We start from the raw sequence: 24,552 nt of genomic DNA, 5'->3' as shown, positions 1-24,552 counted from the left end.
GCTCTGATCTTGCTGTGGGGTGGTGACTAGCAGCCCTCAAAGCACGGGAAGTCAAAGGTTGACTGTCTGCTCATTAAGGGGGACCTCCTGTGCTGGCTGTCCTGGAAGGAAAGCTTTTATTACAGCAGTCGCACCTCATGGAAGATGCAGGAGTTTAATAGCTTCTTTCAAAGTTGAGCTTTAATTAAGGAGTTGAGTTTTTTAATGGTGGTTTTAATATTGCTTTGCCAAGCTGCTGCTTTCCGTCTTCCCTAGATTTCACAGATGTGGTCCCAGACACCAGTGAAAAGACTGTTCTACCTCCTGGTGATTCCTCTGCTACCCAGCCTGGACAGACAGAGGAGCCACCCAGCAGACCTGTGGTACTGGTGACACCAGCATCAATGGCCTCTGTGAGGAGGACTGCTCTTCCCTCCGTGAGGAAGATCAGTACGGCTGTGACCTACGGGCTGGACCGGCTGGAGTCAGAAGGTACCAGTTATCCCAAGGCTAAAAGGCAGGCACCTTGATGTGGAGTGGCACACTTCTTAGCAGTGCGACCTCACCAAATGGTCTGTTTGGCACAGTTATGTGCATGTGGTTATATATACTGTGATTAATAAAGATGTTGGATGATCTGTCCCCTTCCAGGGGTACAGGGAGTTAGCAGTGAAAAGTGTCCTCGAGATGCTTAATCACATGGGTGTTGTGGGAGACACCCAGAGAGCCCTTGTCACTACTGATGAACAACTCTCCCCAGGCAAATGCAAAGGGATGCTCTGCATGAGGTGGGTGTCTCAGTGCAGCTGGCTCAACACCTTGCCAGCACAAGTGCTGTCCTATTGTCACTCTAGGTGACAATGCTGGGAGCAGGTGGGGGTCCCCTTGGAGATGCTCTTCCAACTCAGTGCTGCCTGTGAAGCTGCTCTCCAGTGCTGGCTCCTCTGGCCTTGCCTCACACCAAGGATTCCCTTTTCCTGTTAAGCTGCTCTTGCTTTTGCCCATTTTGCTCTCTTAGTCTCTGTTCCTGCACCACCAATCTCCAGATAGTTCATACTCAGCGATGTCACTTCTGCCTAAGTAAACCTCTGTCAGGAGAGGTGTAGAAGTAGATGCTCCTCTGGAGTTAGCCTGCAGCTCTGATTCAGCACCTCTTCAGCTCACTCATAACTCTCCTGCAGAGAACTGCTTCACTCCTGCATCTTGTTCTTACTTAAGCATTTTCATGCTTGCCTGTCCAGCCATGATTTTTGTACTTTAGTGCCTGGGCTGTTTCCTCTTGTCAGGGATTAATCTTTCTGCCTGTTTTGCTCATCTTCCTTTATCTTGACCTTCTCTTCCCTTAGTATTTTACTGCAAAGGTTGGCAGCCCTCCAGGGGTGGCATGCCAGATGGTATTTTTCCTCTTGATTGGAGGTGGGGTGCCCTAGACAACAGCTAATCAGCAGCTTTTCTCTGTGTGAAGCAATAACTCCCAAATCCTGTGAAGTTTAGAGGTCAGCAGAAACTGGGAGCTCTGTGTGAGGTGGTGCAGCTCCTGGTGGCTTCCTGTGCACTTAAACCTGCTGTCAGCTCTCTGGGCCACAAGTTCAGCACATACCTTGTCCTAACACATCTTCTAGCAGTGCAAGGATGTGGTGCTGGTGGTGGGGAGCACATAGGAGGGAAGTGGTCTCATATCCTTCTTGTTAAGCAGGGATGGCACAGGAGGCTGAGCTGCTTCTGAGCCCTTTGGGATCTCCTTTAGATGCCTGGTTGTCTGTAGTGGAAGATAAGAGGGATTTTTATTTCAGCTGAGAATTGGTCTTTCTCCCTAGTTAAGGCTTTCTGCACAGGGGTTTGAGGCATGTCCTTCTGTTCAGTCTACTATGTTTGAGTTCCTATGTAATTCTGTTATGTAACCATAGGCCTGGCTCTTCTGGTCCTGAATAGTCCCTGAGCTCCTTAAAGGACAGGCAGAGGCTGTAGCAAGGAGCAGGTTTCCTTCATGATGATGCTTAGCTGGAAAGCTGTGGGTCTCTTGGCTCTAGAATGATTCTGCAGGTGCCTCTTACACAAGAGTTGTGGTGCTCTCTGGGTTGCCATGTGGCTTTTGGCAACTGGCTCTTGTTTTTTTAGCAACAGCTCTTGGGACAAATCTCTTCGGATCAACTTGGGCTTTCTGGAATGGGGAGCCAGAAACTTCCGAAGTGTGGGGAATTGCCAGTGCCACCAATGTAAGCCTTATAAAACAGGGCAGTACCACTGGGGACAAGCTTTCTGCCTGGGGATAGTGCTGCCCCAATTAAGCACAAAAGCTTCTGAGCTGCAGCTCTGCTTTCTAACATCTTCCTCTGCCTAATGGCAGTCAGCACAGGGCGAATCCTCCTTGCTGACCAGTGGGGGAAATGCAGGGAGCTGAGTGGCCCCAGCCAGCCCTGCTCCTTGCTTGGGGCTTGCTGACTTGCCTCACGGAGGGCCTGGCTCATCATTAAATGGGAACTCCTGCTGTTCTGCTAGCTCTGCTTCTTGAGGACCATCTGTGCCAGGCTGCCTGTGGCTAATTGCATCAGTATATTCACCTGCCTTGGATGCAAAACTGTTTTTAAAAACAAATCAAACTGCACAAACATGAGATGCTTTGAGTCTCTCTAGACAAGCTTATCTTTGAGTGGACTCTGGAGAGATTAGCTGGTAGCCTGAGTATCTTCCTGTGCTGGCTGTGTAGTGAGGCTGCTTCTGCTTGCCTTTCCTTGCCAGAGAAATACTATAAATCCTATAAAGGGATTAAAGGATATGGGGACAGGACACAGCAAAGGACTAGTCTCACTTGTCTAGGACAAGTCTCCTACTGTTCATATCCAGAATTTGGGTGTTTTTGGGAAACCTGTTTAACACAACAATGTTCTCTGAGCTTTCTGGGTGTCCAAACATATGCAGTCATCTAATTCAATTTGTATACTTGGTACCATCATGCAAGTCTCTTAATGTGTTCTTTAAAAAGGCTCTGTTAAGAGTAATGTTCCTTTTAGAGCAAAAGTGCCTTTGTCATAACATCAGGTATGGCTCCAAGGAGCAGGTATGTGCTCCTTGGACACAGCTGAATTGGATAGTTATAACTGTATGAAATGGTGCTCTGTGTCCCTTCTGCAAGATCCCTGCAGTGCCCTGCCAGGCAGTATGGGAGCTACTGTCTCTCCTCACTATTGTTCCTTTCTGCCTCTCATCCCCAGCAGCCCCAGGACTGGGCCCTGTGTGAGTAGAAGGTGGATTAGTGCATGTTCTGGGGACTTTTCAAGGTCCCCCTAAGTGCATCTGTTAGGGCAGAACTACCCTGCTGCTGGTAGTGATGCCTGGTCCTGAACATCACAGCTTGGGCCAAAAACCAGTTCAACCTGAGCAGTTGACCCAATTTATACAGCTGGAAGTTGGAAGTGGTGATCATGGAATTGCCTAGGATGGAGAAAAGGAAGATATCTCTGCCTTCATCATGCAGTGCTAAATCTTGCCTCTTTGATGCCCAATAGAGGCCAGTGCTGGTTGCCCTTCCAGCCTGGCTGGATGCAGCAGTAACAGCAGCTTGGTGGTGTCCTCCTCTTTCAACCCATCAGTTATGAAAACTCTTCAGCTGTTGGAACCTTGTTTGCTGTGCTTGCTGCCTCTAGCTCATCAGTAAAAGCTCCATATTGTGTATTTACTGCAGCTAGGTAAACCCTAACTTGTCCCCTTTGGCACTAAATTGGGAGTTAAACTTCCATTTTGGGATGGTGACAAGAACATACAAGAACAAGCTCTGGTTCTTTCTCCTCTTCCATAGGAATGTTTCTGATGCACTGATGTGGTAGGCTGCAGTGTAAGCTATTTAGCTAGGCTGATGTGGGCTGCCCAGAATAGTTTGTTAAAGTGATGGGGGATGAGTGGGGGAAAAAATGATTAGTGGCCTCCTAACTTTTGAGCCCATTACAGAATCCCTTACAGCAGTGCCTTGAGGAAAGAAGACTGAAGACAACTTCAGAAGAGTCTTCTCATCTGTTAATATCTCTGCAGTGTGAAGGTCCTGTCCCTTTTTTCTTGTACCTGGCGCTGAGGAAGCTGCTTAGGTAGCTCCAGCTTTCAAGCAGGTTGCTGGATGTGGAAGATGCTTTTGGCTTTGTGGGAGTGGAAGGTGCTTTGCCTGCCAAATGGTGTCTGAACAGGCAATGTCTCTGAAAATGGGCAGTTTAGACCAAGCTGCTGCAGCAGGTGATCTGAGAGCCATGTAGCTGTTGCAGGGTTTTTGTGTTCCTGAGTAATCAGGCTGTCTCCAACATGCAGCTGGTTAAAGCTTCCTCTTTGGGGCAGAGGAGCTAGGAAAGGAACATCAGGGAACTACAATATAGCTAAGGGCTGTGTTGTAAAGTGTGAGCCTGATTAAGTGTGGATATAACTATTATTACTCAGTCTTGACTTGCAGCTCAACTTCTGATTAAGGATAGTTTTACCTTCATTCTCCCAGCAGTGAAAGTCCTGAACAAAGTTGAAGACCATTAGGGAAATGCAAGGAGCAGGGTTGGGTCTCCTCTCTGGTGTGTTTTGTCTTGATGGCAACAAGGTGAGCTATTTCAGATGCAAGAAGAGGTCTTGGGCAGTGGGAGAGGTGCATCCCTGGGTGCTATAGCACACATTCAGCCAAAACAGCCCTGAGCAGCTCCAGCAGCTGCTAACTGGGTAAGGAATCACTGCAGGGTTCTGCCTTGTTTGGCTTGCAGCTGCTGCATAGGATGACACTGATGCTTGCAGTGCTCTGCCCAGGGCTGTCCCCACACTGCTGCCTGCAGTGGGCTGTGGAGAGGAGGTGGTCAGCTAAGCACAGAGCTGGAGCTGTCCTCAGGATCAGCAAATACAACGTTTGTCTCTCCAAAGACACCCCCAGAACCCTGGCTGCACATTCAGAGCTGTTTTGCTCTATCTACTCTCAAAAGCTGTTCAAGAACAGCACAGGTCCAAGGCTTTCAATTTTCCAGCCCTAATGTATTCATGATATTTTAGTGATGCTGATTTTTCTCTGGCTTTCAACAGTTTATGTCGCTCTGGCCTGTGTGCTCACATTTCCCCTTCCAGAGCACCCATGGAAGGAAACTGCTGCTTAACTGATCTTCCCTGCTCACTTGAGTCTTGTGCTACACTGGTTTCAGCCTTCTTGTTCATGGATCTGATCTGAGTGTAATAAGGCTGTGTCTACATTTTAAAAGAGAGACTTCAGAGCTTAAAAGCACTTGATCCTTTTTTTTTTTAAAAAAAAAAAAAAACCTTTAAACCTTTCCACACTCCTGAGCTGTGTCACAGCACAAAAAACCTATTTTTTGAAGAAAAGAGCATTTCTTTTTAACTGAAAATCAGGGCTCTGAGCAAGACTGTTTTGGATCCTGATTGTATGGATTAAGCTCTGCCTCATTAAATCTCTACAACCCCTTTAAAAACTTAAATGAGGTTGCAGGGGTGTAAACAAGAAGGATACTTAGCCCAGCATGGTTAAGCAGTCCAATACTATAATTCCTCACCAGCTTTCTGGATGTCAGCTAAACTGGCAGGAGCCAGAGGATTTAAAGCAGAGCACACAGAATTAAATGATCTTGGTCCACACTTGCTACTGCTCTGCTTACTGCTGTCCCTGCATAAAGCAAAAGGGGAGCTGCCATCCCCTTTGATATAGCTTGACTTCTTTTCTTTTTTTTTTTTTTATAGCAGATGTTAGTACATCCCTGGTTTTCTTGTCTTGTAGCAGGTCCCTGCCCTGGCAACTTCCAGAGAAAAGGAATTGGAAAAGCTGCATGGCTGAACACGGCATCAAAAACAAAGCCCTTTGTCTCTTTCCAGAGTAGAGCTTGACTGCAGACAGCATCTCTGCTGCCAAATCTGGTGGCAACTCGTTTTGTTTCCTGCAATCCATGTGAGTTGAGGCGGGTGGAAGCCCCTAAAGATTTGAGGACTCTCTTCAAGTGCAAAGGAGAGCCAGAAAATCACTGCATACAGCAGTGTGCTGGGCTCAACCTTGTTGGTGCCTTCCTGCAAGGGGAGGCAGGATGTGCTCCAGCCATCCCGCTTGGCAGCAGATGTGCTAGCAGCTCTGAAGAAATTGTGTTCACTTTAATTCTAAAGTTGCTGAGTGTGTTGAGCAAACAGGCTGCACTCTAAGGATTTCTCTCAAATATCGTATCTGATCTTCTTTAGAAGCAACTGCTGTGGGAGTCGCTAAGAGCTGTTCAAAGCATCGTGCGGCCTGTCCTGCTGGTGTGGGAATGCAGGCAGAGGTGAGCGGCTCTGCTCTTCTGCTTCTCTTTCCACTTCTGCATGAAGAACTTCTTGAAGTTTTCCAAGGCTTCTTGATGTTGCTCTAAGCACTTGATTTTGATTTCTGCTTGTTTTCCAGCAGGTTAGATGTTCCTTCTTAGTCTGATGTCCTCTAGCTGCTGTTCTGGCTGCACTATTCTTGCATCTTGAACTGGTGTCATTTGCCCAAAAAATTATATCACTTAATGAACTGAAAGTTCCCTGCTTTAATGTTGTAGCTCTTCTGTGCTCACTTTCTGGCTTACAGCAGAACTCCTGCAGTTGCTGGTGCAGGGTAATTGGACTGTTAGTGGTGTTTTTTAATGGAAACTTTTTAATCCCTGTAGCCCTCGGGGGAGCTGGAGGAGTTCAGATAAGCAGCGCTGTGGTAGCTGTTTCTGGAGGTTCTGTGAGGAGCATTTCTGAACTGCTGGTGTCTGGAGTTGCCCAGTATGTGGGACATAGTGTTGTTCATAGGGCTTCTGTGAAGAGCTTTGAGTGTCAGAAGCAGGACAAATGGTGCTGCAAACTGCTTGAGGGCTTCCTAGAGCTCTGGAGCATGAACTTTCTTGCCTCTGCTTCTTCCAAGATGATGTGGGGTATGTGTGTATTTTTATTTTTTAATAAAAAGATGTTCTCACATAGCAGGGCGGCCTCAGTGCATTTTCTCCTGGCCACCAGGTCTGGTTCCCCAGACCATCTGGGAGCAAGGACAGGCCAGTATGGATCTCTCTGTGAAAATACACCAGGAGCATCAGTACTCTAAAGGACAGTAAGGGCTATAAGAATGGGATCAAGGATGAAGAATGAGCTCTAGCTAGGAAAGGGTTGGGTTGGCTTGTACCCATCCTACCTGCTAATGGGATCCAGGCTAACTGTGGTACCCTGGAGTATCTAATAAGAGGTCTGCCCCGGTCTGCAATGGATCTGTGTTCATGAGGAGAGTGAGACGTAAAGATTTTTTTCCCACCTCCAGGGCTACTAGTTGATCCTTTCCTGGGAAGTATGGCCAAATTAGATACTTCTCAAACATTTAAAAACACCAAGTCTCCATAAGTAGGGCTTGTATCTGCCTTAATCTACCTTTGTCTGCCTGAACCTTGCAGATTATATTACGGCACTAGTATCTGCACAAATCTAATGTGATAAATAGAGGTGACAAAAGGCAATTTTGTATTGACCAGTTCCCCAACTGTGGGCCTTGGGTTAGAGGAGCTGTTCTGCAGCAAACTGGGCAGCTAATTTGCTATCATCAAGCCTGTCCATGCTAGACTGTCCTAAACTGTCCACCCCCACTGCTGAACCTGCTGCTTCATGCTGTCTTTTTAGCCTGGCTCAGTATGAAAGTGATTTGGGGTGAGCACTGCTGGAAATGCAGCTCTCTGGAATGAGTGTTTCTGAGCTTAATATTGACCCCTGAATTGCTACTGGAATCTTTTGCCTCTTTGAAAAGCTCTTCAGTGTCTGGTCCCCTGTGGTCAGAGATGAGCCAGGACTGAAAAAGCAAGTATCCCCTTGGATACAGGGGGAAAGATGTTAGGATCAGAATCCAAATTTCTGTTTTTACTGTTTTGCTAATGCCTTAGAGCCCTCTGCTGGAGAATAATTTCTGCAGAGGTTTTTCTTGGCAAGCAGGGACTGAAGACATCTGATGCTCAAGAGAAAAAACAAACCTCACCCCTGCTGTTAAGAGTATTTTCTTGTTCTAGCCAAAGCAAGAATTTTCCTCTTTTGCTAAGGGAAAACTTCAGACTTTGAACTTCCACTTCTCCTGAAATTGGTAGGCAGTGCCATGCTTAGAGTGATGGTGCTTTTCAGATGGATGGTCTCAGTCTGGATGATCTGCTGGGATGTGTTAATGAGAGCCAGCTAGTTGTTCTCAACTCCATTCAGCTGATGAGGGTTTCCCAAGGCTCCCTTTGCCCAGCTGTGTAGAGAGGCTGGGTGCTGAATGCCTCCTGCAAAGCCAGGTGTGTCTGGCTCCTGCCAAAGTCCTTTGGCAAAGCACTTCAGGTTCCATATACCCATCCCAGGAGCCTTTCCATGGCCTGTTCACTAAGGCAATCTTACTGTGATTTTACCTACTTTCTGTTCCTTTTGCTAACTGGGTATGTCTGCCCAGCATGGTGTGGTATTCTGCTTGCTGCCAGAAAGCTGTCTGGGCAAGATAGGAAAGCAGAGAAGCTCCAGTCAGCCATCTCCTTCCAAGATGGGTTCTGTCACAAGCAATTACTCTCTTGGCAGCATTTTGGAAATGTCAGATGGTCACATTACTGAGTAAATCATGTGGAAGAAACAGATTAATAATAGAAGAGATGGGTCCTAGAGAAGCCTTCCTCTCCTCACAAGCAGCTGTGATAGCACAGCCCTTGTACTGCTTTTACTGGCAGCACTGGGCTTGCACTGGGAGAAAGCAGTTGGCAGAGACTTCTCCTGACAAGAGAAGGTGGCCCCAGAAGCCTTCTCCTTAATCCTATCTGTATTTACACACCTCTGTTCTACATGCCTGCGTGTGTCCTAAGGCCCAACACTGCTGTATGGGTATGAAGTGGATGGAGGTAGGAGGTGAGCTGCAGTCTGTGGGGTGGGTAGTTGCTCTACTATGCACAACAACAAAAGAAATTGCTGCCTTGAAGTGTCTAGCCCATGTAAAAATGGGTGCTGGTTTCCAAACCTTGGTGCAGAGTCTGTTGGAAAGGTTGGGACTAATTCTGCATCACTTCCATTCTGCTCCAGCAGAGCTCTGGTGGGGCACAACCTGGTGCTGCAGCTTGTTCTAGCCAGGACTGCCCCTTGAATCTTGTCTATGCTGTGATTTAGCATTTGAGTCCCCAGCCTGTGAGACCAGAGGGGAGGTCTGGAGGATGCCTTGTCCTGGGGGAAGAAGGGTTTTTGGGGAACACACAAACTAGCTGTGCACAAGTGTGTGAGGCTGCTCATGCAGCACAGGGCTGTGCTGCTGCTCCAAGACATCTTTGCAGGCTGGAGAAAGGGGTAGAGGGGGATGTTATGGAGCTCAGTGAGGTCCTGCCCCTGGGGGAGAATAGCCCCAGGTACCATCTCAGAGCCAGAGGGCTGCTCTGGGTCTGGGTTCCCCAGTAGAGAGACAGGGGCATCATGCACTGGATGTCCTACAGTGCTAGGTCTTGCATAAAAATCACCCCTGGAGATCCTCCTAATATATACCCCTCGTAATGATGCCTTGCATTGCTGTCCAGGCATCACTGTCACTTGAATTTGGTGCCAACTCCACATTCATGCAACACTTTTTTGTTTAGCTTGAGTTTTTTTGTTGTTTTTTCTTACAGTTTGAATTGACTTTGACTGTAAATAAATTGTTCACCTCCTAGTGAAAAATTCTTGTAGCTCAGCATTTGGCATGGAATTTCTCTTCTGCTTCAAATTTGATAAATGATGCTTTCTTAATTCTTCTGAAGAACAAAAAATGGTAGCAAATATAAATGGGAAATGTCTAAAAATAGAAATACCCTTGTACAGTCAAGGTCTCTAACTGAAAGCAGAGGGCCAAGCTTCCCAGTTCTGTGCAGCTCCATGGGCTTCAGCTGGGTTATGAGAGCAGGAGCTTTAGTTCCAGCTGGTTACAGGGCCCTGGGCCAGGAACTCTGGGCAGGTCCCTTGAGTTGGGTCTGTAGCAGCTTCCTCAGGCCTGGGTCTGCTGCCCCCAGCCCTGGGCTGAGCACAGGGGCTGGTGCCACTTGGAATTGGCAGGAGGCAGAACGGGCCCTGTGATCCCCTCATTTCTCTCCATTTTGCCCTAAAGGTTATCACAGATGCATACATTTTGGTAGTAAAAAGTCTTTTCTGAAGCAACCATGGGGTGTCTGCTGCTTTGTTGAAATAGCAAATCCCAGGCTGGGGCTGCATGAGTGTTGCTGATGGAGCAGTTCTGAGCCCTGCACTAGGACTCTGCCCTTGTGGTTTCTGGTGACTGTTAATAAAGCTGGGAAGTCCCCCCCAAACTCTCCTGAAAATCTTTGTTGCTGTTTTATCTCAGACTCAATTCTTGGTGCTCTTCTATAATGCTTCCCAATCTGAAGTTTTCAATGCCTGTTAAAAGGCTGCATGAAGTCCTTAAAAGCCCGTGTCTTTGTGACACATGGATCTCAAATTGTCCCCCTCCACATATGCTGCCTACATCTTCCTTGTAGATGGACTCACTGATCTTAAGGTCTATTCCAACCATAACAATTCTTAGCCACGTTGCAAGTAAGGGCTAGGAAGGGGTGCACGCAGGTACAACAACAATGTGAGCTGAGCTGTAACCCTGAAGAGCTGCAGGGTCAGGGCAGCTCCCGCAGGAGTTGGCGTGAGCAGCCCAGCTCTGCCAGGCTCCTGGCTGGGAGCCCGCGGGCTGCGGAGCTGCTGGATTTTTGGAAGTGCAGCTTCCTCGCCGTGTCCACCAAGGGGTGCTCTGCGCTGCTCCACGTCCTGTAGCAAGATGAGCTCTGTTTGTGACGGGCGAGGGGGTTAAAATGCTGCTTTTAGCCCTGTGAATGCACTGAGACACAAGGCTCAAGGACCCCCTTTGCTGTTGCAGGGGCTGCGTTGTGTTTTCCTGCTTGCTGTGCCTTGGCTGGAGATGGTTGGTGCAACTTGGCCGTTTTCCAAAGTGCTGAGTGCCCCTGGGTGCTGCCCAGAGTTCAGAGGCACCTGCTGGCCACCCGCTTGGGCAAAACTGGGTCCTCACAGGGATCTCCCATCTGGCTAGCAAAAGCTGCAAGAGGCTCTTAAACCCAAACTTGTTTTCTTGCAGATGTAAGTGCTGATCTCTCTTTTCTCTGGGCTCCTTGTTCACTCAATGCATCTAGGGAAAAATCTCTGCTCAGGCTCCTGTTCTCACTCATTCCTTGTCATTTTTGCTCCTAAAGTTTAGAAACCTTCTGCTTTTAGCTGTGGTGCTCCCAGCAGAGGGAGAGGACCTCCTCTCTGCAGGCTTTCTGTGCACATCCTCCAGGTGCCATTCTCAGCTTTAGAGAGGCTATTTTTTCACAAACACACACAATTTGACATGGACAATTTTTACATGGACTTGAAAGGCTGGGTGCAGCAACAAAGCCTAATGGGAATTTAAGCAGCTAACTGTATTCCTGCAAGCTCCATTAGGTGCTCTGTGGGGTGGGATTGCTTGCAGGGGTGATCACCCCTTTCCAGCTGCTGAAGGATAAGCTCCAGCAGGACCCTGCACTAAACCCCAATAGCAGCTCTCCTGTAGAAAGTGCAGGGCTAAAACTGAAAGGTGGCGGAGGGGAACTGCCTGGTGAGCTGGAAAAAAATGCACTGTTTTAAAGCATGTACCTGCATTAGAATTAAAGAAACGTAGCAAAACAGGCAAGAGGGAAGCAGCAGACGAGGAGGAAAATCATGCAATTGCTAAGGTTGCTTTATTTGCAATAGGTATGAGGTTCGCGTCTTCTTGGGTGTCTTTCCTGATCCACTCCCTTCTCATTGGCAAGTCTGTAACATATACGAGGTAAACTCTGACAGAAATAGAGGAACATACAAAAAAAAAACTAGCGTAGATTTGCCTGGATTTTTGTTTTCAACACAGTCTTGGGCCCCCCAGCTAAACCAGATCCTCTGATCCAGAGTGATGGGCTCTCCCAGCTGGGGTGCATCATGAGGAAGCTTTTTTTTTAAAATGATTGGATGGAGTTTCACGTGAATTAGGTAAAGTGCATAAATACCACGTTTTGGTTCCTTGGCTTGCAAATATAAACACCAGAATTTCAAAGTGCGATGCTATTTCAGGTATTATTTTGCCTCGTCTTGTGGAGAACCCACAGGTTTTTTGCCAGCATCGCATCCATCTGCTGCAGGCGAAGTGGTGGCCACGCTGCCTTCCCTTCCGATCCCAAGTTGAATTTTCTTTGGTCGTTTTTTTGGCTGGTATAAACTGCTCGTGACAGGAGTGCTGGTTTGCACCTGCTGAGCACTGCTGCTGTCATCACGTAGGCGACTGAGGCGCTCGCAGGGACCACATCCCTGTAATTGGGCTGGGAAGCAGCAGCCTTTCCCGAGCTGTGCAAGGTCTAATAACTGTTAAAGCAGAACTGAGCTGCTGCCTTCGAGCCCAGCAGGAGTGTTTGCTGGAGCAGAGAGCAGCGCTGTCGTTACATACGTGCACGCACATGTGGGTGCTCCTGTTCACTGCTGCTGGGTTTGGCTGTCTAAGGACGGTCCCCTGCTGTCACCAGGTGGCTGCAGGTGCTGCTGAGCGCTGCTCAACGAGCCCCCTGGGTGTCCCTGCTGTCATAAACGGGTGCTGGAGGGGTGGCTGTCGCGGTACTCGCTGTCATAGACCTAAGAACCTTCTGTTTTGTGGGATCTTTCCTTATGTTGCTTTTCTGTCTCCCTGGCCAGAGGGTGAGGAAGAAGAGGAGGAGGAAGAAGAGGAGGAAGAAGAGGAGGAGGAAGAGGAAGACGAGGAGGACAAGGACATAGACTCGATGGATGAAAGCCTGGAGGGTGACACCGAGCTGCCAGGCTTCACGCTGCCGGGTGAGACCTCCCAGGAGCCCCTGGCCGGGCTGGAGAACCCCGCGGCGCAGCTGGCCGGGGTGTCCTATCAGGTTCCCGACACCATCGAGTGGGAGCAGCAGAACCAAGGTCTAGGTAAGAGACGGTTCCTTCCTCCATTGCGCTTAAGGAAGACGTGTCTGCTGTTCTTCATTCCCACATGGGGCAATCCATTGCACCTGAAGGCCTCACAGGTTTAGTGCTCCTTTCCAGAGGACACACTGTCCTCCCCAGCAGACTTTATCCCTGTGATGATGGAGTGCAGCCTCTGCGAGTGCCACGGAGCTGCTCCTTCATCCCCAGGGTTAGCGTTGTCTGGCTCTAAGAGTGGGCCACAAATGCTTCGTAGGTAAAACACCCAGGGAAACTTCAGCTCCCTCTGCCTGACGTGGTCACAAATCCCATGAGGATAAATTAATTAAGTTGCTAAAAAAGTTGCTAATCAGGCCTTTAGCTGCTTCAGTGGCATTCTGGTAAGGGCAACTTTTCCATCATTTTGTAAGGTGTGCATGGTCCAGGGACACAGCTCTATGGTGGTAGCATTAAGGCAAGCAGAACAAGCCTCCAAGGCCTATACAAAGATTTACTCAGTTTATTCCCAGTTAATTTCTGTACCATGCTTTATGACTTTATTAGTTTATTTCACCTAGGAATAGCTCCTCAGTGTTGTGTTGTTTTCATGTGACCCAAGACAAAACTGGTGCGTGACAGGGTAGAGTCCTGTCCGCCTCAGGGAAGGTGCTGGGATCATTTTTCCATTATATTCAGATTTGAAGCCATGTCTCAGTAAAAACCACGGGATCCTTCCAGGTGGATCTGTGGGAGCTGAATCAAGACTGTACTGAAAGTGTGTGTGTAGGACTGTTAGAGACTGGGCTGTTGTGGTGGAGCTGCCAAAGAAAGAAATCTCCAAACTCTTTTTTATATTGTGTTTTTATCTTGCGTTGTTTTATGTTAGGGGGTTGTGTGTGTGCATATATATATATACACACATATATATATATAAAATTTCCCATGAATGTTTAATTCTGATATACCCTGGCAGTTCTTCCCCTGTAATCCTGTTTCCAGCGTGCTTTAGTGTTGTTAGTTTCCTTTGAAATGAATCAAAGAGCATATTTCAAGAACTCCATGGGAGGGTTGCTTCTGAGGGCAGACTGAGTTTGCATCAGGTCTGATATCTCCCTGGCTGATTAACTTTTGCTTTAAAAACAGCGTATTTGATGGTTCACACGTCACATTCCTTCTGTATATCTTCTTATCCCATCAGGCTGGACAGGAGCAGTTGATGCATGAGCAGAATAATTCTAAATCTTTAGTGGCTTTCTGGTTGACTTTGGCAGGCCAGATTAAAGAGCTACATGACAGCAGAAGAGCATAAGATACGTAGGGTTATGCTGGAAGTCACTTCAATAGCTTTGTGTTCTTATTCATTTCGTCTTTGCAGGATCTCTGTGGTGTCTCAGAAGAAAAGGTAGGACTAGGCTAGTGCTGATGGTATTGGTAAGAACGTAGCTGCAAACCAGGACTGTTTGCCTGGTTTCAGGCCATGCAGCCCTGGGGCTTTGCAGAGCTTTGCCTCCCAAGCTGTCCTGTGTACAAGGGACAGTGTTTTGCAAACTCCGAGGTGCGTCCCCACACATCAGGCACCACATTGCGTGGTGAGGAGGAAGATACCCTGACACCCTGATGTCCTTTTAGTGCTTTTAGTACATTTAACCGTCCCAGCTGGGTGGCTGGTGCAGTGTCATCTGGCTTTGGTCACCAGAGGGCTCTTGCAGGACCCTGTCCCAGCACAGGGTGCAAGGCCAGGCTCTGTGAGCAGGTGAGTCTGGAAGGCCGGCTGGTGTCTGCTGAAGGGGCTACGCGTGACGCAGGATGTTGCCATGATGTTTGGCTCTACGTAGGAGGTTGTTCTGCAGAAGGCATCAGGTAGGGCTCTGTTCACAGCTGCTGCAGGTCTAAAATGGGGTTTTGACTCTCTTTCCATCCCTAGCACGTTTGCTGCTGGAGGAGAAGTCTCAGGACAGGAGATGTGTCTCAGATGCCTTGGAGAGGAGGCAGGTGAGAAAAGCAGTGACCAGAGGCTGAAGCTGTTGCTGGTGGGCAGGAAACCTCTCTGCCCAGAGTGTTTGTGGCAGCTGTGCACAGAGAATAAGTAGCCTCAGGCTCTGAAACATGGTGTGGCTTTCACCCCTCCTCGTGTTCGTAAGAGGAGTACTAGCCACAGCCTTGCAGGAGGATTCACTCTGCGGTGTCTCTCCCAGGGACCTTCTGCTGAGCACAGCAGGCCAGATGTGTTTCTGATGTCCAATACTACTCAATCCTGCAGCCTTCACCCTCCATCACCTTCTCTCTGTCTTGGACTTTGGAAAGATAGCCTTTCTAAAAACCTCTGTCATGGAATAAATTGACTGTGTGGCAAAAGATGGGATATTTCTCCCTAACTTACGTTTTCTTTAGCCTCATGCAAATTGGAAGAGCCCCCTGTGAAGCCCGCCAAGTCAGTTGAGCTGCAGAGTCTGAGTCTAGGCACGCGGGGGACTGGGCGCATGTGAATTTCTGCATCCTCTATCCGTACCTGGCTGTGTTATGTGGCACCAGATCCAGGCAGTTTGGATTTTTTTTTATTTTGAAGCTGTTGCAGCCTGTGTGAGTAGTGGTGAGGGAGAAGATGAGGCTTTGGTTGAGCTGACTTCATCTTCAGGAGGTAGCTATGACTTTTGTACGTGACGTGGGGAGAAAGGAGGGAAGCAGTAGGATCAGTGTCTCTGCCTGTGACTCACACTTATTCTGCCAGGTAAATGCTTATGTAAGGGGACAACTACTCTTTTTTTTTTCTTTTTTTTTTTTTTCTTCTGTGTAGGACCTAAATACCTATTTGATATTGGTTCCTTCCTCATCCAGAATGTGTTTATGCCTACAATGTTCCTAAGAGGCAGGGAAATTGTGTTTTACACAGAAGGGACAGAGAAAAAAACAAGGATTTGCCTAAGCTCACAGGAAATCAGACCAGGCAAGGAATTGAACCCAGGTTGTTTCAAAGCTCCATTTACTGGGAATGAGTGGGAGAAAGGAGGTGCTAACAGGCCTGTAGCATCTCCAAGGCATTTTTTTTTCTCTGGTGCTGTTGTGGTGCTGTGGTGCTTCTCTTCCCTCTGGTTTCTGTTACTGTGTCTGCATGTGGTCCCACTTAGAGTTACTTTGTGGGGTGGGTTAATAGGAGCACTCAAAGGCAGAGCAAGAAGGATGGAAAAAAAAAAAGGCCTTAGGGCCTTTTAGGCCCTAAAATAAAAGGAATGCCCCCAAAATAAAAGAAAATGCCAGGAAGCAGAAGAGCTGCCCGTGTTGCTGTGCAGGAGTGCCTGGGAGGACCAGGCTCTCCATGAAGGACTAGTAAAACCTTTAGATCTGCTGGATACATGGGTAAACTATTTCTCTTTGAAATCCTTTTCCTCTAAGTGCTTTTCTTCTGAACTTGTTCTTTGAAATCTCTCTCCTTTAAGTGCTTTTTCTTCTAAAGCTAAAATTCACTTGACTTTAATTTTGATACGGCTTCATAACCACTGCACGTCCCTAGCTTCAGCCTCTGGGAAAGGGAGCTGCAGTCATTCCAGGTCCAGCTGGATCAAGGCTCTGATCTGTGAGGGTGCCAGCCCTGGCACAGGCTGCCCAGAGAGGCTGTGGAGATCTTCCAACCCGCCTGGATGCCACCCTGTGCCCCATGCCCTGGGTATCCCTGCTGGAGCAGGGGCCTGGACTGGATGATCCCTAGAGGCCCCTTCCAACCTCAGCCTTTCTGGGATTCTGGGATCTGCTGCCTGTCTCAGCCCACCGTGCGCGTCTTCAGAGCGGTGCTCTCCTGATGGGGAAGCATTCCCAAAACTGGTGAGATGTGAAGGATCTTCTGTCCTGTGCAAGGGAATTACGGTCCAGAGAGGGGCTTGTCCTGCTTCACCTGGGGCACCGCACAGGAGGAGCTGAGGAAGGGACACCCGGAGAGCCATCGGGGTGAGCAGAGCGCGAGGTAGGGACACGCAGAGGAGGCAGAGCACTGCAGCACGTCCTGGACACTGCCACTCTGCACGCTGTGCCTTGCAGTTCACTGCCTCAATGGACTGCAGCAGATCCTGCAAGGTTACTGCAGTTTGCTCCATTGATGACTGGTCTCTCTGGGGAGTAGCTGGGGCTGTTTCTGTTGGAATAAATTACTGCATTCACCTGGTAGCCAATTTTCGCACCCTTGTGTTTGTTTCACTAATCTGTTAAGTGATGAAAGGGACTGGGTTTATTTCTTATTTTCTCTTCCTTTTTGCTCTTTAAGCACCAAACTTTTATAGTTGTCATCTTCCATCTCTAAAACACTTTGCAAATATTGATTCTCTTCGGTGTGCTTCCATTCTCTCAGTTTCAAAATTTTGAAATTTAACTTTAAAATCTACTGTGCAGAAGAGCCTAGAAGTATTAGATAGCTATTCTCAGGCCAATTATTGAGTTTCTGTAGCCCGATGTCTGACAGACTGAAATTCCCTGAAGAGCAGGTAACTCTGTCAACAAGCAGTTTGACAAAGTAAGAGGCAGAGTTTGCATTTTTGTACTAGTCAATAAAAAAAAAGAAAAAAATAAAAAAAAGACCAGAATTATTAAAAATGTCAGTTCTGGAAAGTCCACTGGTCCTGCATTATCTCCTGAGCAAAAGCTGTTTATATGCACCAGTAATGACGCTGTCAGTTTTATAGTGCAACGGCAGACTCCCTAACCAACAACATTTAGATAAAAGTAAAGCAGAAGATGATGTCATCGGTATCTTTATAAAATAGAAGTTGATCCTTTAGCAGCAACGCTTGCACCCCACTGCTTGGTTTTCTGCTCAAAGACTTTCTGTTCAGAGGAGGCCAATGAGGGAAATGTTGGCAATGCTGTGGGACCCTCTGGTTGTGCAGGGGATGACCTTGACCTTCCTTCCTCCTTGGGTTGTACCTGACCGGTGTGCAGTAGGTGACACTCACTGTCTGAGGAGTGTCAGAAGTCCTGGAAACCTCAGCTCTCTGAGTATGAATTAAAGAGCCTTTTTGTGTGTGTGATTAAGTGAAAACAAGTGTTCATGAGTTCTAAGAAGTTCAGTTGGATTTAGATGAATTAGAGCTTGGTGAATGATTTCTAGGTCATCCTTTAGTTATTCCTCACATATGTTAAGGAGAGCGGTCTGTGTTACACCTCCATGAAGATCAGCACCTCTGCTTGTGTCTCGGTGATGGTTATTGTGGCTGTGCTTTTCTCCCGCTTCTTCACAGTGTTTATTCTCCCCTTTTGTGACCACTACCCCATCCCCGTTTCACAGAGATGAGATGCAGCCAAATACCCTGCACTGGTGTGAGAACCCTGTGCTAGAGCAAGGAGATGCTCCTCAAGGTACATGCCCTAGTGTTTGCCAACCTTCCAAGCCCCAGGCTGAAAGACTTGGTGCTTCTATCCACGGTGAGGTAGTGGCAGGAGGGCCAGGACAGTTTGCTTGGCCTTTAATTTTGCTGCTTCGGTGCGTGCAGGGATTTGTTTTGTACGTGTGAGACATATGGAGCCATTTGGAGTGGTAACGGCCCCCGCCTCCTGCACAACATAAGCCACTTTGGTTAATGAAGGTGAGGCTGAGTGCTAGATGATGATGCATATTTGAAAGGTCTTTTTCTACAGGAGCCAGAATTAATGCTTTTATGCCCCAAAATAACTAGCGTTAGGAAGACAGATTCAGAGGCTCAGAGTTTAGGAGCAGGTTCTTTAAGTGCTGTCCAGAACGGGTCTATTTTAGGTGCTCTTACAGCTCCCATTACTGGAACACCAGCATGTCGCGTATTTTTAACGCATTTATCTTCCTAATTATCCTGGAAAGGTTATCCGTGTTTTACAGGTGACAAGCAAAGCCACAGAGAGGCCGAGTGACCCAGTCAGCCTTCGGCAGAGTCGCGATTTGAAGTGTGTGAGCAGAATTAGAGCCTGGGCACTTCTTTCCTCTTGCCGACGTTGCCTCAGGAAGGACGAGGGCACCTGTGTTTCTCCCTCTAAATGGTGCCTCGCTTGGGTCATTTTAACTACAGCAATTTTACGATCATGAGCCCCCAAACATTAGAGACTCTCAGCCCATCTTCTACGTACAAAGAAGAAAAATGGGGAAGGAAAAGCACTGCTGAGACCCCAGGCAGGAGTGGCTGGCAGGAGCCAGGAGCAGCCTCAGGGCCAGCAAGGTTTTCTTCCCTACATGTGCTGAGTGCTGCTGTCTGCAGGAATCCAGCCCTCCGTAGCTTAGCTCTGTGTATATTTATGGGTGTTTTGTTGCACAAAGCATTGGCTGTGCAAGGTCTGTGTTCCAAAGTGGCTGCAAACTCAAACGAGCAATCTCGGAAAGGCAGATGATCATTTTTCCTGTCTTTCTGGGTACTCTAAATAATTTATACAGTTCCATATGTTTCTCATTATCTCCCCTTCCCTCTCCAAAGCAGTGATGAAGCTCATATAATCAATCTGTGCCTAAATCAATCGTTTCTGTTCCTCATAAGGAATGCATTCTTGGTTTGGAATGACTTCTTTTTTTAAAACTATTTTAAGGGTTTTTAATCTCTTCTGAGATGGTTCACGGTTGTCCCTTAATCCTAGAGCAGGCAAATATTTAATCGGGTTTGACTTGTCAAAGAAATTTTGCATCCAAATATCTCTAAACAATAATGATCCTCTTCGTCAGCTCGTGGTGGCACACGCTATTACAATAACTCACCTTGGAGCCTGGTTTTTTCTTTTCTTCAATTTTTATCCCAAGGGACTTGGGGGAATGTGTCTTCCTTCGCCTCTTTAATATCGTTTCTTTCTCCTGCTGGACTTATCCCACTTCTCTCTGAAGGCAGATGCAATAAGGAGTGTTTCAGACGGGCTCTGCAGCGCGGCCCTGTGAGGCAAGAGGCCCTGTGCTCAGCGGCAAGTGCTGAGGACAGGGCCCGACAGAGACATGAAACTCGGTGAGTCGAGGCCCCGTGAGCCTGTCCTACCACCGTCTTGTTCCGTTTTGACCCCCAGCACGAGGCTGCAGTGCCCTCGTGACTTAGGCCGGTGGATTTTAAGTGTAAAAGTTGACGGCGTGGCTGCTCCGCCGTGAGGCAGAGTCTTGGCGTGCGTACGAGCCGTCGGGTGGGAGCTGCTAACGGAGCTCGAGCCACTTGGAAACACCTTAATTACGGTCTTCGTAGTAGAAGTAAGGACCAAGAGAGGGGAACGGGGATGGGCAAAAGGGAAGATTTGGGATTAGTTTGATCACACTCAGCTCTAAAAGCAAACAGCTATTAGGTGAAATAAAGCTATTGCTTGTGATAAAAAAAAAAATGTGTGGGCTTGCAATTTATCATAAGGGAGGCAAAGACAGCAGGGCCCCTTCTTCACAGAAACCTCTAGTAGGAGATTTCAGCTGGTGTTTTAACCTGACATTTTTGGAGGAGTATTTTGCGAAACAGCAGTGCTCTAATATCCCTAAATACATTACTTTGAAATAGCAGCACGTCCACAACGTTGGTGTGTCCAGTTAAACCTGTGTCCAAGGGAGATGAGCTAAACCCATTTGTTACCAACCCTGAAATGCTGGAGGCGATTTGGAGATGTTTGTTTGGTGAGGGGCCAGGTTGGGCTCTGCTCTCCTTCCTCCTGTCAGCAAAACCCAGGGTCCTCAGGCACAAGGAGAAGCTGGGAGCGGGAGGCCCTGGCTGCCCCCAGCATTTCTGGTGCTTTTCCTTTTGTCAGCCCAGACCAAGGTGCTGTGAAATCCCACATTTCAGTGCGCTTTGCCTCCTATTCCACCCCTGAGTTGATAAATGCCGGAAAACTTGGCTTCGTTTAGCCACAGGATGTTGTTTTCTGCCCCCTCTGCCCTTTGCTTTTAGTAATCACTTAGCTTAATTGAAGAACGCAGCAAGCCCGGTGACTTTCCCCGGGTCAGAGTTATTAATTTTTGCTTTATGCACTGGTCTAGGTAGCTTTGCTGTGTAAGAGGCTTGTCCTTTTGTTGAGGTAATTGCATTTCTTTTCCAGAAGTGAAATGTGTATCAGTGCAAAATATCTCTTTGTTGAAGGGTACTTAAACCCTCCAAAAAGAAAAAAAGGAAACAGGGATTGCTAAGGCTCACTGGCTTTGAATTGCCTCTCTTCTTCTAGGGATTTGCCTCAGAGGCTCATCTTTTGGGTTAAATTATTGGCAGGTTGAATTAAGTGAAAAATGAAGGTAAAGAATTCACCGCAGCTTGTAGCAGGGAGAGAGAAAGCACTTTATTGAGAAGGTGGTTGGAAAATATTCCTTGCTAATTAGAATGTAGATCCGTTCTGTCTCCGTTTGGTCAGTGGGAAGCGCCACTGACTGATGGGAGCTCAGCTCCCATTTGGTGTTGCTCCAAATTAAGACCACTTCAGGATTAAAGGAGCTCCGGGTTCCGTTCCGGAAGGATGCTCTCCTGATAAACATATAAATCCTGGCCTGCCTGCGAGCGAGGTAGAAACACGTATTGGAAATAAGTAAATTGTTCCCATTCTGACTGACAATAAAATAATTACCTCAAAGCTCCAACAACTGCTGTTTTGCAGAAATGCTGGCTATCAGCATTAGTCACAGAGAGGGGTCGATCTGCCAGGCATTACTTGAGGCTTTTGCTTTCTTTTCCTGTCTTGTTTTTGAACAGCTCTAATCACGGCCCCATCCAAGCCTGGGATGTAATGAAGGGTTTTGGCAGGGCTGTTCCCCACTAGCCTATCATTTCTTTTAATATACTGGCAATGCCATCCGTGCTTGAAACTTTATTAATCTGAAGCGAGACCAACAGCTCTCCCAGGTTTTTGCAGTTTTATTCTTGGTTTTAGATTGCTTTCCCCACATATCCCCAGCCTCTTCCCTCTGGCTCCTCAGACTGACTTTCTCCTTCAAGTATTTACATAATCCAGGTTTGCCCGGATGGAGAATTGGGACTTGTGCTGTCCACAGAGCTGGTTCTGGAAGGGGACTGAATGCAGTCAGGTCCCGAGCCCTGGTTTAGAAGTGGTCAGCCCGAGTGTGTGTTTCCCTTGGCTTTCCCTGCTCCTGTTTCTCTAAGGGACACTTTGTCACGGCGGGCAGGGGGATCGCGCGGTGACGGGTCCCCGACGCTGCTGCAAGTCACCGTGAGGAGCCCAGCTCTGGCTCGTGTGGATCTGAACGGGCTTTGGAGCTGCCTCTGCGTCTGCAATAATCTGACATTAACCTGACTCTTCTCTTAGCACGGTTGGAACCTGGTCTGGTACCACCGAAGGTCTCCCCAGAGACTTCAAAGGGCTCTTCATCACCTTTCTCTCCCCTTTCCCCACACTTGACCATGTATTTTTTGTTTTTCTCTCCTCCTAGAGTTGCTCTGATTTTGTTTCCTTTTAATATATCTGTCACATAACATAGACTTGAGAACGTGTTTTGCTTTCAGGAGTGAGGAGAGATCTTGGCATCTGCCCTTTCCATCCAGGCAGAAGTTTATTCCTTTGCAAAAGCTTTTGGGAGGTGCTATTTGCCCTGTTCAGCTCTGGCTTTCCTTGTAACCACCCATAAGTCAGTATAGCAAAATGATAACATAGGATTCAGTATAAATATCCTAGCAGGAAAATACCTTCCTCTTGAGCATTATTATTTTCTGTAAGAACTGGTTAAATACAGTTTCCTTCTGTTTTTCAGTAGCAGGGCATGCTGAGTAGAGGGTCAAGTGTAGTGCTCAACTGTATGAATAGCCTCAATTAAGTAATGCTTTCAGATTGTATGTGTGTAGCTGGAATGTGTTTCTGTAGGTGCTGCTTAGGAAGGTTAATTTTAGTAAGGGCAAATAATATGTTATTGATGTAGAAAAATGTTTTGAAGGCTGTGAGTAAAGAATATTTTCCTTCTCTAGGACCATTCTGCCTCATTCTGTGTCACTGGCTCCTTATGTCCAGCTTTGAGCTCTGGATCCTGGCAGGCTCGGAGCAGATGTCACAGCAGTTAAGTTTACTGCAAGTTGAATGCTCCAAGATGTGCAAACCCGCTCCGCGTGGGGGGATGTGCTGGTCTGGCCAGCCCTGTGCACGCAGCAGCACCCTGACTCCCCGTGGGCTCTGATAGCTCGTGCAAGCCGAGGACTGAACCCAGGGAAGGCAGCAAGAAACATCCCCCGTAGCCAGGCTGGGGTGCAGGCATCAGTCGCTAATATGTGAGCTCTGAAGGTGAATATGAGGGTACAGATCAGTGGGGTTCCTAATGCCAGGTAGCAACAAGCACCTGGAGAAGCATCACTGCGTGGATCCAGCAGCAGAGCCTCGGGCTGCCTCGCACCTGTGGGTGCTAACGCTTTGCTTGTTTGATTTTTTAATTGGAGAAACGCTGCGTCTGTCCCCGAGCCACAAATCTCTGGGTACCAGAAGGGTGAATAGGGCACTGGTTGCTCTGTGATTACCCTGTTCTTAAGCTCTTCCTTAGCAGATGCTGTTGGCCACGGTCAGAGTTACCTGCTAGACAGATCTGACCTAAAGTGGCTGCAAGTGGAACCCAGTCCACTCATCTGTTTAATTACTGCCAGTGCTGCTGCTTTCTCATATGACCTTGAGCAAATCACTTACACCTCCCGGGCCTTAGTCCTGTAATCCATTAATGGGAAGATAATGGTGCTTCTTAGAGTGTTTTATTCATTTAAGTGCTCTAGGGCAGATGCTGTCTCTCTTTGCATGTTTGTAGAGCATCTAGCATATGAGAATGTCATCGTGGAGAGGCTTTCAGCTGTTGCAACAGTAGAAAGAATTAACAAGAAACTCCTTCTCCTCCCAGTGTTATTATTTAGCTCATAAACAAAATTATTGGTTGTTGCTGAGGTAAAACTACATACTGTTAAAACCTGTTAAATGGGAAAGATGTGACCTGGATCAGCAGTGAATTACTGGAGGCAGGAGAGAGAGCCAAGGAGGTATCACTGTGTTGGTCCTGCTTTTATGCTCTTCATAGGCATCCCCCTTCGGAGACGGGATATGGGGCTGAACTGATGCAGAACTGGCATCCCTGTGCCCCTTCCTCTGGCACAAACTTCCCCCCACAGCCCCGTAGAGCGAGTTCATGGACAGAAGCCCCAGAAATCAACTCAGTTTGCTGTACCCCCACGGGTGGGGAATAATGCTGCATGAGTGAAGGCTCTTTCCAGGATGATTGTCCACCCAGTGCCTTTCACATTCACCAGCTGCTGTATAAGACGTTTCATTCTGGAATCAGAGGAGTGACCCTGTCAGTAATTTAGCTCCGGGATCAGAGATGTGCAGCTAGGTACACACATCAATGTGAATTCACATCTGCTCCTTCCCCAATGCTGAAGGCTCTGCGCGTTTCCTAATGCATCTGACCTGTCCTGCAGCTCTGTTGCTGTTAGGGTGAGTTATTTCCCGACTGCAGCACAGGCAAGGTCTTATCTTTGCTCCTCAGTGCAGAAAAGCTGGTGCAATAGCAGAGAAAGTAATGGTGTTTCAGCAAGGAACCAAATAGGTTTGTTCTGCTCTGCTTTGCAGCATCTTTTTTTGTTGCTCACAATGCTGGAATGGAGATTTACTTTTGCACATAAAAATGTTTGTGGATTCCCAAAGCTGCCAATGTTTTTGGTCCATAAGCTCATATCGAATTGTGTATCAGACACATTTTTGCGCGTCTCGGCCTTGGTGAATCTGTTATCTCTTAGGGTAGTGCAAATAAATGTG

At 47.6% G+C, this 24,552-nt stretch overlaps 1 protein-coding gene across 2 annotated transcripts in view; it reads left to right on the top strand.

Annotated features, from left to right (window-relative positions):
- The window catches only part of ARMH4 (armadillo like helical domain containing 4), a 56,727-nt gene that overhangs the window by 10,310 nt on the left and 21,865 nt on the right, over positions 1–24,552 (top strand). For both annotated transcript variants that reach the window (XM_088539145.1, XM_088539150.1), the window contains exons 4-5: positions 256–471; positions 12,649–12,900. In XM_088539145.1, the coding sequence (XP_088395271.1) occupies positions 256–471; positions 12,649–12,900 (468 nt within the window). The remainder of the gene's footprint in view (positions 1–255; positions 472–12,648; positions 12,901–24,552) is intronic.

This window comes from Tinamus guttatus, unplaced genomic scaffold (assembly GCF_059628265.1).
Source record: "Tinamus guttatus ecotype Peru unplaced genomic scaffold, ASM5962826v1 Tinamus_guttatus_pri_ptg000048l, whole genome shotgun sequence".
Classification (NCBI taxonomy): domain Eukaryota; kingdom Metazoa; phylum Chordata; class Aves; order Tinamiformes; family Tinamidae; genus Tinamus; species Tinamus guttatus.
The sequence above is the reverse complement of the archived record's forward strand: the minus strand, read 5'-3'. Positions and strand labels throughout refer to the sequence as shown.